At 49.2% G+C, this 17,906-nt stretch overlaps 1 protein-coding gene across 1 annotated transcript in view; it reads right to left on the minus strand.

Moving 5' to 3' along the window:
• Pard6g (par-6 family cell polarity regulator gamma) overlaps positions 1 to 8,730 on the minus strand; it is a 67,846-nt gene extending 59,116 nt beyond the window's left edge. Inside the window, exon 1 of the mRNA XM_075968204.1 lies at positions 8,532 to 8,730. Coding sequence (XP_075824319.1) covers positions 8,532 to 8,603 — 72 coding nt within the window. The 5' untranslated portion in view covers positions 8,604 to 8,730. The remainder of the gene's footprint in view (positions 1 to 8,531) is intronic.
• Positions 8,731 to 17,906: the final 9,176 nt, after the last annotated feature.

Raw genomic sequence — 17,906 nt, forward strand, 5'->3', positions numbered from 1 at the left:
CCCGCTCAGACTCAGTAGGGTTAGCTTCCAGCAAATACTCCCATCTCCAACAAAAGAAGGACATGTGTATCATTTTTAGATCAAACTGAGCATATGATGTGATTCCATACAGGATCCAACACTCAGTATCAACCTCAGGGAGAAACCATGTCTTCTCCCTCCTTTCTCATCTCTGTCAGTAATGGTGCCTACCAGCCTATGGTGTCATGAGCAGGTGCACCTCCTCTTCCTTGCAAGGGACCGACCATGCTGCAGGCAGATAGGTTTATTTCTCCCATAGCAACACCCTGCTATTTCAGAACACTGAGTGAGGTCACACTGGCCATCTGGGGGTGGGGACAGCTAGTGGCTTAGGCCCTTGAGCCATGGAGAACAGGATATTAATATTACTTTCATTTCTGAATTCCTCTACAACAGCTGACCACCTAAAAACAATAGCACATGTGGCCCTCAAATTTCCCTTTCAGAATAGCTTTTAAGAGGGTCTTTCTATAGCATCACATATTCCCCTCAAAAAGCCACCTGAGGGGAAGTTTCTGGGCCTGCGCACCTCTGTCTTATCTATTCTGTCTGAGAAGCAGAGACAGAAAAGGAGAGCTGAGATTATGGAATGTCAAATCTAGTTTTGACAAGCATAGTAATAGGACAAATTGAAACAAAACAAATATGTATGTACTCAGCAACCAGGGCTCTGAGAGGAGCAGAGACATCCCATGGTGAGCTGATGTATTCCCAAGACATGGGACCTTACCACCCTCAAGGGTGTATGGACGATGTGCAGGAGACCTAGGCTCACCCCTGTAGTTAGGGTGGAGTATAGGGTGTTGACTCTACAGGTCCCATGGTCTACCAAGCACGAGGCTGCTACAGTGTCTTCATCCCACACAAGCTACTTCCTTTTTCAAAGGGCGTTGGTCCAATCAATCTTCCCTATACACAAGGAATCAATACCTCAGAGATGACCTGCTGTATGTGGTCCAGGCTAATTCTCATTCATCCCATGCCACATTCAGCCATAGCACCCAGCCAGCCATAGGGGTCTCTGAATGACCCTACTGCTGTAAACTAATGGGAAGCCAAGACATCCAGGGGCAGAAGTGACCATTCAGCCACAACGAGGCTTAACAGGAGCCTCTTGGCTCACATATCAGCAGCGGGCTTCCAAAACTCTGTAAAAAATACAAACTTTTCTTGATTTATTTTGACTAGTCAACAAACACCTAGTGAGATGTAGTTCAGTTCCCTGGAACTTCAGAACTGTGGTGTGTTAGACAAACACCTGAAAAGTGTAAAATCAGTGTGGCACACACAGCACCACCGTTTTATACATCTGGGGTGGTGGGGGGCAGGGGGCTAGCCCTAACCCATGTCACACTGCATGGCATGGTCGTGATTTGTTGAAAGGTCAGGGTGGCAGATAAGCCAAAAACTGGATGAAGGTGGTCCACACGGGAGGACCTGCACCCAGGGTGAGATGCTGTGTAGTGGGTACTTTCAAACATTATAGATTACATAAATCAAGCTTTTCCCCTCAGCCTAGGACATCACTATATCCCACCCTACCAGTAGCACAGATAGACTTTGGGGTATGGGTGGGACCCAACCTAACTTTCAGAGACAAAGGCTTAATAAAAAAAAAGTCAGAAGGAAGTAGCCACAAGTGACTGCCAGCACACCCATTGCAGGAAGAAGCAAGGCTCCTCTCCTCATCCCCAAGGGGTGGGCCTGACATACTGGGTGGATCTGTTATGGGCAAGTATGTCAGGCTGAATTGGAGACCCAGTTCTACACAAATGGAAATCTGAAGGTATCAACAGCAAGAAAAACAAAATGGATTTTTAATTTCCCAGTTTCTCTGCTTTGCTTAGCATCTCTTCTGTCCATCACACCAGCACTATCTTCCCAGGCACGGGAGGGCTGCTTCTGGCAGAAGGCTCGCTCTCCAGAAGATAGATTTTCTAAAGTAGTCTCATGGGCCACTTCTGAAGCCATAGCTCTGAGGAAAACCCCTTTGCTTCACATCTGAATCAGTAAGCATCAATTGGATGTGTACAGTACGCAGAACTTCACATCTGAATCGGTAAGCATCGATTGGATGTGTACAATACGCAGAACTTCACAGGATACTGCTGAATTATAACAGAGCTGGAATTTGCCAGTCACTTTCTGGGCTGGTCTTCTAAAATGCTCACCTTGATGTGCGTGTGACGGGAGGGGGAAAGAACTCCAGAGAAGAAGACTAGAGCCCAGCATCCCAAGAGCTCCGAACTCAGGAGCTGGTGCAGAGAATCTTCACTGACGTGAAGAACAGATGAGGGCATTCCCGGAGGCCAGGCACGGTGACAAGACAGCTGGGCTGCTGACCCTGGCTTCACATAAATGTGAGGTTGGGGACTGGTGACACTCTAAATAATAGGATGAAGGACACCCCCTTCCCACATGCCATCTTACCCAAATCTGCCCTTATCCGCTAATCATGGGCATGGTACCTGCTCTCTTGCCTTTGTATCCCAGCATGGTCTCCATACCTGACGGACAGCAGCTGCCAGTAAAAGAGCAAACCCCCTCCCAATCGGATGGATTGAGTGGCGGCAGGATCAGCATTTTATAGATAGTTACTGCGTAGAGGTTTCCCTTGAGGACATGAACCTTCTTCTACAGTGCAAGGAAAAGAAAACATCTTAAGATCAAAAGGCTCCCATTCCCAGCTGCTTCCATGAACTCTAGACCTGGAGACCAGGGGCCTCTGGTCCCATGTGGGAAATTAGAACACTGTGCCAGTACCCAGAGAGCTGTGCTAAATGGGGACCCTGGAATGTGGTGTCTGCATTTGGTCTGGATTTCATGACTTGACAGTCCCTAAGAAGAGTCATGAGCCTTTTCCACTAGTGGTCGTAAGCTGTTATAGCACTGATTGGGTTTCAGAGCCTCTGTTAGACCCTAGGCAGGGCAAAGAAGCTCTCCGGGGTTCAAGGTCCCCTTGGGCATAGAGAGAGTGATAGGAGAACCCCCCCCCCCATTTTATGCATCATGATGGGGACGAATGAATTATTTCTTGCAACTTCAATGTATTTGGAACCATGCTGCACATATTTCACATGTGTTGGATATGTTAGATAAATGTTAAATGCCGTGGAACGGGCCCTTTGCACAGAGAGCAGAACCTCATGTGTGCCATGGTTTTTAGCCCCAGTGTGTCCAGTACAGCCTTAGAGCAGGGCTTAGAAGTGCGCTGGGAAGAAGTTGAGGGGCTACAGAGGAATATAACACTGTCACCCTGGGTCCCAGATTTATGGCCCAAAAGAAGTGGGGAGCCAGTAAGCATGTGGCTTTGTCATATAAACATTCAGCTGGACACATCTGTCTGTGTGTTCTGCTGTTATCACTTCATGCTCCCTTAATGTTGCCCATAAGGTACCAGGAGACCCTTTTAAGTAAGGATGCACCTCCTCTATGCCAATCTAGACACACTTCATAGATGCTAGAGCTTCCAAGACACTGGAAGGTTCCATCTCCCAATTTTTGACACCCTTCCCTTCTCTAAACTTGGAAGAACCCCAGCCGGGTACCTGGACTGCCTCAGGTCCTGGGCAATGACATCACTCCTTAGGAAGATAAAGTAGCCCTCGGCCACACACCCAGAAGAGGTAGGAAACCTGGGCACAGTGACACCATCCATGCTCCCCAAACTAACATCCCACTTGGGTCCCTGTCAAGAGCTTCTTCTGAATGCAACTTCTCAATCCAAGTCCCAGAACCTGTTGAAACACATACGTGCAAATACAACAAACCAGAATCTCAAAAGGGTGTAGCTGACATACAGGTGAGTCAAACCGTGTCCAGGCAGTTCTCAACTGGCCCACAGGAGGCAAGTCCTCAGCCATCCAACACGGAGGCCTGGCCCAGGTTCCATCCCACCTGCTGTCTCATGCCAGATGGAAGGGTGGGTCCCTGCAGGGCCATGGCAGCCAACACGCTCAGCCAGAGATAAGATCTTGGGGATCAGAGGATACTTGCTGACAGAAAACACTGTGTGCCCAGCTGTCCACAGCAGAATTAGCCAGCCCGCACATGACCATCCAGGCCATCGAGGTGCTCCTCACACACATGCCCTCCCAGGGCCCCAGGTTCATGTCTGAGCTAGGCTTATACTAGGGAAAGGACACCAGCTCCACTCAGAACCTCCGCATCAGTCTCACCTGCTCTGGTGGGACGCTCTACAGACAAGCAGCTCCCAAAAGTCAACATAAAGAAAATGGAAAGAGGATACAGAATAAAACCAGGTGGCTAAAACAAGATGGACAGAGAGCACACTAGTGCATGTGAGTTTCCAGCTCACTGACACCTCAAGAAATATACAAATTAAAACAATAGGGTACTCCCTCACTTACACAATCAAGAAGGGAGGAGAGAGTGCTCAGAGCTTCAAGGAGGGAGGAAGAAAAGGAAAGGGGGAGGAGAATGAATTGATGTCAAACAGCATATAGATAACAGCTGAACATTTACTTTTAAGAAGTTATTGCCTGTGTATGACGTGTGTATGTGAGAGTACGTGTGGTGTGCGTGCCACGGGGTGTGTGGGGAGGTCAGAGAACAACTCTGCGGACTCGGTCCTCTGTTTCTGCCTTTACGTGGATCCTGAGGATCAAACTCGGGAGGTCAGGCTCGCTCGGCAATCTCATCTGCCTAAACATTTACTAATTATGTATTCAAAGCTGTAAAAATATACTCATCTTTCTCTCAAGTAGTTCTGACTATGCAGAATTCTGTGCTAATTTAATACATCCAACAACTTTCATTTGCCTGATATTTTATATTCTATATAAGCTTTATAGAAATACTTCAATATGGTTCATAGCACAGTTCAGTATGGGAAAAACAGGAAGACTCTCAGACAAGATATTGGTTAAATTAATTATAGTTTAGACATGAGATGTAATAATACTATGTAGTCATTTTTTTTTAAAAAAAAGTCTTCTAAAAACAATGACATGAAGAAACATTTATAACATATTGGACGCAGACTGCATAACATCTCTTTGTGATTCTGATTCTAGAAGCCATAATATGATATGTACACGCACGTGCCATCAGAAGGCCAGGAGGTAACGTTTAAGAGAAGTTCGTTTGTGGTGAGAATTACCAGCCGCATTCATCCCTCTCCCAGCGTCAACTCTCTTTAGGGAGGCACGCACAAGACGGAAACCTCCAGTCCCGAGCAAAATACAGAGCGGGCATCGTGATTGGGGCCTTAAAATGAGCAGAGAAGGGTCAGAGTGAGCCTGGTTTGCTGTGGGAGGGAACCTTCAGAATGGCTCTGCAGAAGGGGGACAGTCTTAGCACAGGCTCTCGGGTGGAGAAACCACAGACTCTTACTTAGGGGCACAGGATGAACCGCGTGTGAACTGACATGGTACAGTGTAGAAAAGAACCTGGAAGAATAAGACGTTTAATTTTGGAGTTGGGACGCTGCTGGGGTGCGAGGGCCTGTTAGTCAAGCGGATGATACCAAGGAGACAAAGGCTTTACTGAGGACATGGTGAAAACTGTATCCTCTGACCCCCATCCCCACCCTGATGGCAGTGTCCTCCTTGCTATCCTTCACAGCAGCCTAGGTGTTCACCCGTCTTCCTTCGGTCTGAAACACCCTTTCCTATGCATCTTCAGCCTCTCCCTTCTGGCTGCAGTCTCCTGAGAGGAGAGGTAAAAGTCAAAGTGGAGAGAGAAGGGCAGGCAGAAGTAGGAAGTTGGAAGCGCACAGGCTCGGGAGAGGAAGAGATGAGGCGCTAGAATAAAAGTTTTAGAGACACATAAGGGGACAGAAAATAGGGGAAAACAACCAGGCCCGTAACCTGTGCCCTCTGCATACAAGGCATACAGGAACCGGCCAGGAGGCAGATGGCAGAGGGTCACAGTTTTGGGAGGATGTGTGGCAATTTTCAGGCCAGGCATCTGACAGCGCTATAAGGCCTTGACCTGTGGCGATGCTTACGACTGTGGGTGGTGCTGTGGCTTCCAACATGCCCCTCACGGTCCCTGCTTCGTTTCATCTCGGGAGGCGAGCGGCACGGATGTAACACCCATGCTCCAGAGGAAATGACTGAGACAGGGAAATTAAATGACTTGCCCCAAACCCCCAAAAGGTAGAGAGGTGGCAAAACTTGGGTGCACTCAGCTCCCCGGGGGCCTGCCATTTCACCAAGCAGAACCATGGCACCGCAGTTACTACATTCGAGTTGCATGAAGTCCGCGCTGACATGAGGTCGTGCCTCCAGCATGGTGACAAAAGTTCTTCCCTGCAGACAGATGCCACAGTAACATATCAACTACAAAGTGGGAGAAGCGTGGGGGAGTATGGAAGGAAGAGCCACATGGGACATTCTGGACAAGCAATGAGTATGTGGAATTGTGGGGTGGGGAGTGTGCAACGCCATCCCAGGGCTGTCTAGATCAGCTTGGGCCCTCCAAACTCTCCCAAGTTCAAACAAGCTGCAGCTTTGCCCTTTATTCCTCTCAGGGCAGCGTCTGAGCTCGAAGCCACGGGGGCATGGAGCGGCATTTCTCTACTACGCAGAGCTGGAGGAGGCGGCTGGGCTAACATTCCAGGAAATAAAGGCAGGTGGCCTCTCCTCCCCTAACAGCCTGCATGGACCACAGCCCAGAACTGCAGGATAAGGCCTGGTAGGGCATTTCCTCCAGATCTGTCCCACGGCCTCCTTTGGAGTTGGACAGTGTGCTGTGCCACGCACAGCTGCTGAGGGCAGCACCAGGACCGAGTGCTTAGCACTAATCAGTTCACACTCACTGGTCAGGAAGAATCCTGTCTTGGGTGGCTCTGAACCTTCACTGTGCTGGCGGGCACACAAGTGCGCATGCCCGTATGCACACACAAGCGAGCCCACAAAACCCTGGCAAGATCCCTTCTACCCACACAAGAGGTCAACATCACAGTAGGCTGGGCAAAGCGACCTTAGGTTTCGGTATTCTCCCCCCGGCATCCGCTTGTGAATGTATGACCATCTCAAAAAAGTTTAAGGAAATGAAGTGGCTGCCACATTGCAGTGCTGAAGAAATGGGCAATCGTTTCAACCTCCCACTGAACTGAGGGCCCTTACTTCCCAGCTCTATGAATTTGGGAGTTTGGGAACATTCCTGGGCATTAGAAGGGATGGGGTGTGGGGCAAGGGTCATGGAACTAGCATTTGGAAATAGGGTAGAGTCTCGTTATATGTAAGAGTCCCCAAATGAGGAGACCCTGCAATTCATTACAATGGGTCTGCAACGATGCCCGATGCCCTGCTGTTGTTGTTGAGGGACTGCCCGTCCCTGCGCCTCTACTGGTACCCTGAAAACCTTACACTAAAGGACTCCTTGGGGCTGATCAGTAGTCTAATGATGTACCACCTCCCTGGAGACCAGGCGAATGGACCACAGGCCGTAGGCCCATAGGAAGCATTGGCTGAAAACTCACCCTTGGTGACCTGGACCATTTCAGCAGCTCCGCCTTCTTCACACAGAGAACCACGGCAACTAGGCTACTTAACTTCGAGAGTCAGGGACTTCTCCCACCCGACCCGGAGCAACATCAGCTCCTTCTCCATCCCGCAGGGTCCACGCTGCAGACCCTCCCAGACTCAGGCGTCTGCAGTGAAGGAGCCGCCCCCGCAGAGGGGAGAAGCGCCAGATCCTATCAGCCAATTATCCAGACACAGGGCAACCCGCAAGTTCGGGCACGCTCTGCCTAGGCTCAAGCAGCGGGAGGGGCCGGGGCGCGCCCAGGGGGTCTGAGTCTGTGCTGGGGTCGCGCCCCAGAGGATTGCAGTCTGGTCTGGGGGTTCGCCCTGATGGGAATTTCTGAGTCCCGGTACCCTAGGGAACTGGGGGAATCTAAGCCGGGGGAGCGTCTGGTAAAGATATCTGGTTAGGAAGAGTGCTCAGGGCTTGGTCGAGAAAGATTGGACCTGGGCCAGGTGTATGATCAAGGGGTCTCGGCCTGGGGGTAGAGGGCGCCTGGGGCTCCGGGTCTGGTACCCAGCGCTAAACTGGGGGCTGGGCCAGGGCCCTGATTTGGGAGCCGATCGCCAGTCTGCTCCTCACAGCCCAACAGGCGGTGCAGCCAGGGCCCCCTTCCTGATTCTGGCCCCCAAAGACCCCTCCACGACCCGAAACCCAGCAGCCCCAGCTCCTAGATCGCCCCGGAAACACAGCCCTCCCCTCCAACGTGTGGCGCGCCCGGGTCATCTCTAGTTCGTGGAACAAAAGAGCAGCTCTCGTGGAGCGGGTTCAGAGCCTGCACCGACTGTCCCATGGCCCTCGGCCGCCGGGCTTTGTGTTCGCACAGGGAGCAGGGAGGACCGCCGGGGTCCCGGAGCACATCCCACGGACCCTGCGCAGAGGCATGCAGCGCCCAAGCTCCAAAGTTGTCGACGCCGGTCGCCTCCCACACCGCTCCAGTTTCCCTCCGTGGGGTGCCCCATTCATTTGCCAGGGGAACGGGTGCAGACCGCCACGGTGGGCCTCGGGCACTTTACCTTGCTCTTGACTTCCACTGCGCTGCAGTCGTAGAAGCGTAGGGTCTGAGACTTGTGAAAACTCCGGTTCATGATTTCGGTCCCACTCAGCCTCGCCTTCGCCCTCGCCCCTCAGGGGCCACAGAGAGAGTCTCGGCGGAGACGCCCCCGGCCGTCTGCCCGGGCCCGGCGCCGGGCCCGCGCTCGCTAGGGCGCCCGGCTGCACGGTGTGAGGCGGGCCGGAGCTGGGCTGGCCGCGCGCCTCGGGGACTCCAGGGGCCGCGCGCGGGAGGAGCTATGGGACGCCTCCCCCTGAGTCCCGCCCCTAGCGCCCCGCCTCCGGAGCCCCGCCCCCAGCGCCCCGCCTCCGAAGCCCCCAGGGCCCCGCCTCCTATCAGGACCCTCCCACGCCACGCCCCCACCTGGTGCCCTTCCAAAGGAAGCTCTAGGCCATCCACTGGGCTCGCGGTTTTGCCTTCCCCACAGCGGTCGGCCCCGGAAAGGGATTTTTGGTTGATTCCTTATAAGCACGCCAATGAGAAGCACCCCAGGCCTGATCCGATTGGGCTCCACCTGCCTGCCTTAGTGGCCAGGTTTGTGGGTGGTCCCGCCCTTGAGTGGTGAACCAGTCCCAAATTGTGCTGGAGTTGCCGTTAAATCTACTATGTGGTACTGACGACGAGAACTAAAACTGTTTCTGGGGCGCAGCGAGGGTTTTTCTATGGCAGTTGGTAGGAAACAAGATAGGTTCGGATGGAGACTTACACCTTGGAAGACTTCTTAACAGAGAGCACTTGGAAAGAGGGGAGAAGAAGCCCGAGACGCAGTCTGTTCCCTAAAGAGATTGTAAAGAAGTTAGGACAAGACACACAGACTTTAAAAACTACCTTCTCTGTGAGCTCGAGGTCAGCCTGGTCTACAAGAACTAGTTCCAGGACAGGCTCTGAAGCTACAGCAAAACCCTGACTCGAAAAATAAACAACAAGCAAACAAACAAAAATACCTCAAAATGTCTCACGAATTTTTGTAATTTGCAAGTTAAAGAATTAAAACTTTATTATGGAAAATACAGGTGGGGTTACCCACGGCGGGGGCCACTCAGCCATCACCTCTGCTAACCTTTGGGTATATTTTATCTCTGTTCACTCTTTGTGCTAACAGAACATTTTATTGTAATTATTGTAATATATTTTGTAGAATTGTGACTGCTTTGCACATGTTTGTGTCACTACCTGGGCTACAATGGATGTTTTCATCAGTTGTTCTTAGAAAATGTTCTTAAAGATGCGTATGCGAATAAAGATATAGCTTATAATGGTTCTATTTTATTGGCTATGTTTGCATTTTGTACATGTTAATATTCAAGTGCTGAATTCCAGGTTTCACTTATTTTTGAGGCTCTAAAAATATTGACTCCTAAAATGGAATTTTTAGGTCATAGAATACATGTATCTCTAAAGTTTTAAATAAAAATTGCCAAACTGTATTCCTCAAAATGTAAGTTTTATTTAATTTTGCTGTGTATTTATTGTTATAGGCCTGTGGTCATAGTGGTTTCGGGTTAAAATTTTCCCTTGGAACAAACTTCGGATTGTTCAGTGGGGCAGCTACATAGAACCCTGGACAGACACATGTGAGGCAAGCCAGCAAAGCACCAGGAGGTGCACACTGGACACCGGGAGATGCACACTGGACACCGGGAGATGCACACTGGACACCGGGAGGTGCACACTGGACACCGGGAGATGCACACTGGACACCGGGAGGTGCACACTGGACACCGGGAGGTGCACACTGGACACCGGGAGGTGCACACTGGACACCGGGAGGTGCACACTGGACACCGGGAGGTGCACACTGGACACCGGGAGATGCACACTGGACATTGTGAGATGCACACTGGACACCGGGAGGTGCACACTGGACACCGGGAGGTGCACATTGGAAAATAAGAGGGACGATGTGCTGGCTCCTCTCTTCCTTCTTTCCCAACCTGCCCCCTCTCAGAGCCCTTTCTTTCCCCTCCTATTGTTACCTCTTTATCTCCTCTACAGACCTTCACATTACCTCAGCCAGCCTCAAAGTTGCTATGTAGCTGAAGATGACCTTAAACTTCTCACCCTCCTGCCTCCTCCTCCACAATGCGGGGATTACATACATGTGTGTGTACTTCCACACCCAGTTTCATGCAGAGCTAGGTATGGGACCCAGGAGTTCATGGTAGCTTTATTTGAAGGGAAGATGCCTTACTGCAGTCCTTCGGGCTTGTGGAAAGTCACAGGTCTGCTGCCTACTAGTCCCTCTGGGTGGACTGTCCTGAGGGTGGGAGAGACTCAGGAGCACCGAGAGGACTGAGTTCCCTGTCCTGATGGCTACTCCTGTTTGTCAGCTTGACTCCATCCAGAATCAACTAAAAGACAAGCCTCCAGGCACTCCTGTGAGGGATATTACAAATGGTGAACTCATTCCTACATCTTAAATCCCCTCATTTCTGAGGCTTTAAAAAAAATATTGATTCTGGTTCAGATTACGTGAAGCAGAAAGACCCATCCTAACTGTGGACGGCAGCTTCTGGTGGAAGCTCAGCTAAAGGACAAGGAAAAAGCAAACTGCTCTTTGCCAGCTTGCTCCCACTCTCGTGGGCATGCCCATCTGTCCTGTTGCTGCGCATGCTTTGCCAATTCGAGAGCCACTTTCTTTGGGCTTCCAACATAGACTAAAGACCAGCATCTCTCTAGGGATCCTCAGGCCTTCAAAAGGAAGTAGAGATAGACAGACCTAATCTTCCTCAAGGCAAGGCTTCAAAGAATCCATCTTAACTGGTAACCCTAACTCAGTGTGATGGCCGTGCCTTGTAGTCCCCGCTGCCCAGGGCCAATCTAGGAGGATTGAGAGTTCAAAACCACTCTGAGCAATCTAGTGAGATTGACTCAAAAACAACCAACAACTTACCCACCCCCAGTAAATGAATGTAGATTCTAAATATAGCCACTAGGTCAGTGGTTCTCAACCTGTGGGTCCCAACCCTTAGGGGGGTTGAACTATCCTTTCTCAGGGTCACCTGGGGACATCAGAAAACACGGATGTTTGCATTATGATTCATAACAATAGCAAAATTACAGTTATGATGTAGCAACTAAAATAATGTGGTTGGGGTTTACCACAACATGAGGAACTGTGTTAAAGGGTCACAACACTAAGAAGGTTGAGAACCCTTGCTTTAGGTTGTCAGTCCTTGAAAGGGAAAAAAAGCACAGATCTTCAAAATCTCGGATTTTTAGGTAAGTGGCAGCTGAGAGCCTTTTATCAGAAAGAAAGGAGATTGACATTGGCATCCATGACTGCTTTTTCAGCTTTTAAAATAACAAAACACCCCTAAAGGAGCTTTTTCTAGGATGCTAGAGAAAAAGCAGTATTGAGATTTACTAGATTATCCAGGCGGTGGAGCTCAAGCTGCTGTCTACACCAAAGATGTCGGTACCAGCCAGAGCAGCCTGGACAGGAGTAAGTAAGCCCCTCACACCCCTGGAGCAGCCCACTGGAGAGCTCAGGAGTGGCGATGCCTGGTGGTTCTTACTCAAATCACCTTGCCTTCCCCTTCCCTACCCTATGGGAAATGTGGCGGCTTCTAGAAGCATCCACTGTGAGGAAGGCCAGGTGTGCTCCTGAGTGCTGAGGCAGTGTTGCTAAGAGGGGCCGCTCTTACTATAAAAGGGACACAACCCAGCCAAACGCCTGCTGTGCCAATGGCTACTGCTTCCCACCTTTGTCTCCCCGCCGCTTCCCACCTTTGTCTCCCCGCCGCTCATTCTTCGTCTTCACCGCAGGTCCCCGTAGGAACCTCAGTGTGCAGAACTCTGCACATTTTGAAGTGTGGAGACCTGTGCTGTCCTTGTTTCTGGTCTCTGGGTCTGGTGATGAAGACTGAGAGAAGTTAGCCTGCTGTGAAACGAATCAAAATAAATATCAAGCCCTGCTCTGCGCTGGGCTCCCCGGCACTTCAAAGAAAAGCAAACGATGCAAGTCCCATCCGGGTACAAAAGAGGAAATGCTGAAAATCTCATCATGAAACCTCTCCTTTCAAAGGGTACCTTGGTGTGTAAAAGCTCGTAAGAAAATGTGTTGAAATAATAAAATTATAAATGCGAAACATCACCCGAGTGGGTCAAAGTCCGTGTCCTCTTAAGGCGGAGGACCCGGAACGAGCGTTCCATTTAGACTCCTGCTGTGGCTCATCAGGCAACAGTGTGTGTAGGAGGGACTCTGGAGGTCACAGTTCAGAGGATACTGGACACCCTATGTATTCTGAGGACAAGGCCTGAGATCAGTTAGAACTCTGGGGGTGGCAGATGGCACCCGGGTGAATGCCAAGTATGCCCCGCCCACAGTTTTGCCCAGAGCCCATTTCAGTGTTATTGCAGGGAGAATGTCAAACGGGAGTGGCCTGGACCAGAGGGTGCTGCTGAGCATCCCGTTGTATCTCATCATCCGGCCACTGTCCCTCCTCGGGCTGTTCTCTGAGCTCATCTCCTGCCTCAAGTGTTTCCTGTCCCCCACCCTAGTCTTGATTGTCTATTTTATCTTCCTCTTTGTCTGTTGTATTTCTGTGTATATTTCTTTTTACTTCATAGATTAAAGTTTTCAAAGAGATAATCCCTTACTTCTTTCTTTTTTCAAAAAGAAAGCACCAGGGACTGTTTTGGAGACCTGCCCCCCACCCCCGGCTGCCTTTGCTTTATCTCCAGTGTTTTCCTGGCATCTCTAATGTCCCACCGCAACTCTGTCTCTCTGTCTTCATTTCCTATGTCTGTTGTGCTTCAACAGACTGACATCCTCAGGATGCCCAATGGACCGGCCAATAACGAAACAGGTTCTGGTCCTGTAGAACAGCAGGCTCGGGATTCTCTGGTACCATGAATGGTCCTCAGTGAAGTACAGGCGACAAAGGGGATCTAGGACTTGGGGGTCCTTCCTGATGGTAGGTGTTCTGTGCAAGTGGGTACCATCTGATCTCACCACCTAACAGGTAATGTGGCCTAGGCACCAGAGTAACTGGTTGATTTCCAGTGGAGATTCATTTTTTTCCAGCCACTAACAAGTTCTAACGGAGGTTGTATAATGCTAAAGGCCAAAGAAGATGTAGCAGGGTCGCCCTCAAAGAAGTGGTTCAGCACACACCTACAGATCCTAGCTTTGCAGGCCCTCAACAGAAGGAGGAGGCAGAGAGAAGCAGTGGAGACCCACACTGAGGAGTAGATTTCTCTCCAGCTCCTGCTGCAGGCCCCGGGGGTGAGAAGACAGCCTTTTGAAGCCACTAGAGAACGCATCTAGGTGCACACCCCAGATCTCTGATCTTTCCCCCCAGGTTGTGTAGGGTGGCTGTATTTTATGCATTATTATTGGTTAATAGCCACATTTCTACTAATCACTCAGGGTCTATTGTCATCAACAACCAACAAAGGGAGGTGCTTTTATGTTCAGGTTGTTGAGATAAGATTTCCCAGGAAAATGTTCTCTAAGGTATGGTTTTTAATGCTCGGAAGGCGTTCCATGATGCTTGAATCGTGTGCCGCTGCATGCCAGGCAGGGTGTATGTTCCTCGGGTAATATAAAAGGTAACTATTAGAGTGGAAATAAGCAAGGGTCATGGTGAGGCTTGCTCTCGCTTTGATCCTCATCTAAAGTGGCCAGATTTTGCTCTCTACCTGCTCCCCGAGGATGTCTCTGCCTTTTTGGTGAAGATGATCTGGCCTGTGTGCATGATCTACAGCAAGGACCCAGTAGCAGCTCCTCCTGCAGCCAGCACTCTCAGCCACAAAAGAATAAATTCCACACATTCCAGAGCCATGTGGAAATTGTTGTTCACATCTGTTCACATGCTCCAAAGTGGCTCTGCTGGAAGCCCCTGAACCACTGAGTGCCCCCACCTCAGCCTGGAGCTTACTTACTGGTCCATGGGAGGCTGTGAGCGTGAGTCAAAAGTGAAAGGCGGGGAGGGTCAGCTTGCTTGCTGCGGCTCTGCCCTAAACTCTGAAGCAAGTGTTTAAAACGAAAACAAAAGTACCTAGGGCATGAAATGAAGTCCTCATGCCAAGGATCACACTAGTCGTGGGTCAGAATCTCAAGTGTGTGTGTGTGTTGGGAGGGGTGGTGGTTCATGAAGCCTTATTCTGCTGAGCTGGCATATCCCACGGAGCGTGGTATCCTGGCAGAGAGACGTGGCCAGCTCAGTGGTGGAGCTTCTGTTTAGTATTAGAGTTATCCCCGGGCACTCCTGCCAGGTACCTGGGAGGTTTGAAGTCCTTGAAGGCTTTATAGGAGGAAAAGATGGGGAGTTTGCTTCCTTGTCTACTTCAACACAGTTTTGGGGTGGATCAGCTTTTGGCACTCTCAAGACAATGTTTCATTTGTCAGATTTTGCCATGGTGCTGTCTGCTGGTTACACAAACACCATGGAATCCTCCATGCCCTCTGGCTGTGGGCTGAATAATAACCCTGTAGCCAGGCATGCAGAGTTCATTCGTTCTAGCACCAACATGTCAGCTCTTCACTTTCAGATTGGGAGAAATCTCCTGGATGTTACCAAATCAGTTGGCTGTATGTCTAATATCCCTCACCCAGAAGATATAAACAAGAAAATTCATGAAGCCATTTCTGCTTCTCTGTGTAGCCCCAGCAGAGTAGACCAGGCAGGGTTTGAACTCAGGGATCCATCTTCCTGCTTCTGCCTCCCAAACCCCAACCCTAACCCTGAGTGCCGAGATTGAATGTGTGTGCCGCCAGGTCTGGCATTCTGTAGCCATTCTTAATCCAAGGGAAGAGAATTAATAAGTAGCTTTGAATCCAGTCCTCTAGCCAGGAGGCCCTCTGTCCTCAGTATACATGCATCAGCATCTATGTACACAGAATCCATTTGCTTATCTGCCATGTCACTGGGAAGTGCTGGGGATATCGGTCTAGCATAAAGTAAATCAGACATAGGGAATAGACATAATGTGACAGGCATTGTGACAGGGGACAAGGAAAGGCAAGAGAAGCACAGCAAAGCCAACAGGACAATGAGGAGTTGGTCTTATACATCCCACTGTGAACCCTGATGTCCAGTCCCTGGACAAATTGAGAAACTCTCCACACCCCAACACATTTTCCTGATATGATTTCTGTCCCTTTCCAGTCTCCACATTTTGCATCCTCTTCTGGTGTCTTGAAATTATTTAACTGCAGAGAGTAAATGTAAAATCAAGGGTTAAGAAAGGCCCGGAAACTTGGTCTCCTGTCTTTTCTGCTTATACATATGTAACAGATCCTAGGTTATCTTCTTAGGTAATCTTTCTGGACACTTATCAGCTGAGGCTGCTAATAGGGGATGACCTCAATATTCTGCCCGCGTTGCTGTTTCCCAATAGGTTGCTAATGTCGGCCACCTTGGACTCTCTCCACACGGAGGCCGGCCTCTCACCTGCCCCATCTGGATGCAAGTTCCCCCAGCACACATTAGACCCATGCTTCTCTGTGGTCTGCAGAACCCAGTGCTGTCTGTGCCTGGGAAGCTGCCTCCATCTTCTCAGTGCTACTGGTACCTTCCATGTCTGCTACTCTGAAAGGCTCTGCTGATTCAAGCAGCCTCTGGGAGCTCTTGGTTCCTTTCCCCTGCCCAGTCTACTCTTCTTCCTACATGTTCAATCAGCTTTCTTCCAGGCTCTCCACCTTATTTCCACTCTAAAGAGAATAAGGTTTCCTTCAGCCACGACATGGAGGAACCCAGATCACCTCTCCCTAATGTGACTTGCACAGATTCTACCTAAACTTTTAAGTACCTGAGTTTAGAAATGATTTTTAAAAATGAAAATTCTTGTTTTTAATTTTAATTTTTCTTTATTTGTAGAAAGAGCTGCGGCCACTTCATGCCACTCAGCTCCCGGCCACTGGCTAGCTTTACCCAAAATAATTACACAAAAACCAGTTGTGAATCTCTGTAATAGACTCTATCTATTGCAAAAGAATGTCCATGTCTGCCTGCATGCCACCATGTCCTTCCGTGGTGATAATGGATTAAACCTCTGAAACTGTAAGCCACCCAATTAAATGTTTTTCTTTATGAGAGTTGTTGTGGTTGTGGTGTTCTTCACAATAATAGAAATCCTAAAACAGAAGTTGGTACGAGGGACTAGGGTACTGTTGTTATAGGGCGGACTATACTTTTGTTTGGAGGAATTTGAAATTTGGTACTTTGGGTTAGGAAAACAGCAGAATGCTTTAAGCACTACTTAATGGGCCATACTAGTAGAAACATGGAAGACAGTGGTGCTGAGAATGATTTGAACTGTGGGGGTATGGCTCAAGAGGCTTCCGAGGAGAAGAATTTCAGTATGTTACCTAGAGATCTTTTTGTGAAATTTTGTGAAGAAAGTGGCTGCCTTTTACCCTTGTCTGGAGTCTGCCTGAGGCTAAAATGAAGAGATTTGGATTAATTTTGTTAGTAGAGGAAATCTTAAAACTGTCTAGTATAGACTGTCATGTGGTTATTAGTGTTAACTCTAAAGAAGATTTATAATAGAAGGGAGAAAGTTGAGAACCACTGACCTAGAGCCAAGGAAGGCAACTGGAGAACACAGCAACTCCCAGTCCTTCACTTAGCCTTGTGTTGTGAGTTCATTTAAACTCCTTCCATCTCGGACCATCTGTACATCTTGCTTTTAGTTCCCAAATACTTCAGCTTACTCTTCAAAAACAGATACATTATTTAAAGGATCTAAGAAACTGCTTTTAGTATGCCTAGTAAGGTCAGTTGTTCAACAGTCAAAGCTGAAACACTCAAGACACAGCAAATCAAAGAAAACACGACAGAAGAGCATCGTGACATTATGTCACCAATATGCCCCGGAGAGCTGCGTATGTGTGCAACGGGCAAAACCCGCTTACTTCTATTTCTGAATTCTCAAACGCTAGAGATTTGCAATTGTGCTCCTGAGTCACATGTCACAAATTGTTAAACAAAATTTCCTCCATAGGCAAATACTATCTTCTTTGCTTTGTTCTCTCTGGCAACACTTCTGTATGAGTCAGGGTCCTCTACAGAAACAGAACTGATAGAACATATCCCAGATAAATATATGTATGTAAGTGTGTGTGTATGTGTGTGCGTGTGCATGTATGTGTGTGTGAATGTGTATGTGTGTGTGGGGGGGAGTTATCAGAGTGACTCACAGGTTGTAGTCCAGCTAGTTCAACAATGGCTGTCTACCAATGAACAGTCCAAGAATCCAGTAGTTGTTCAGCTGATGAGGCTGGGTATCTCAGCTGGTCTTCAGTAGACAACAGATTCCTGAAGAAGTCGGCCCTGATGCCAGTGAAAGAATGAACTTGCTAGTGAGAGTGATGGCAGCCAGGCAAAGA

This window comes from Microtus pennsylvanicus, chromosome 4, assembly GCF_037038515.1.
Source record: "Microtus pennsylvanicus isolate mMicPen1 chromosome 4, mMicPen1.hap1, whole genome shotgun sequence".
Classification (NCBI taxonomy): domain Eukaryota; kingdom Metazoa; phylum Chordata; class Mammalia; order Rodentia; family Cricetidae; genus Microtus; species Microtus pennsylvanicus.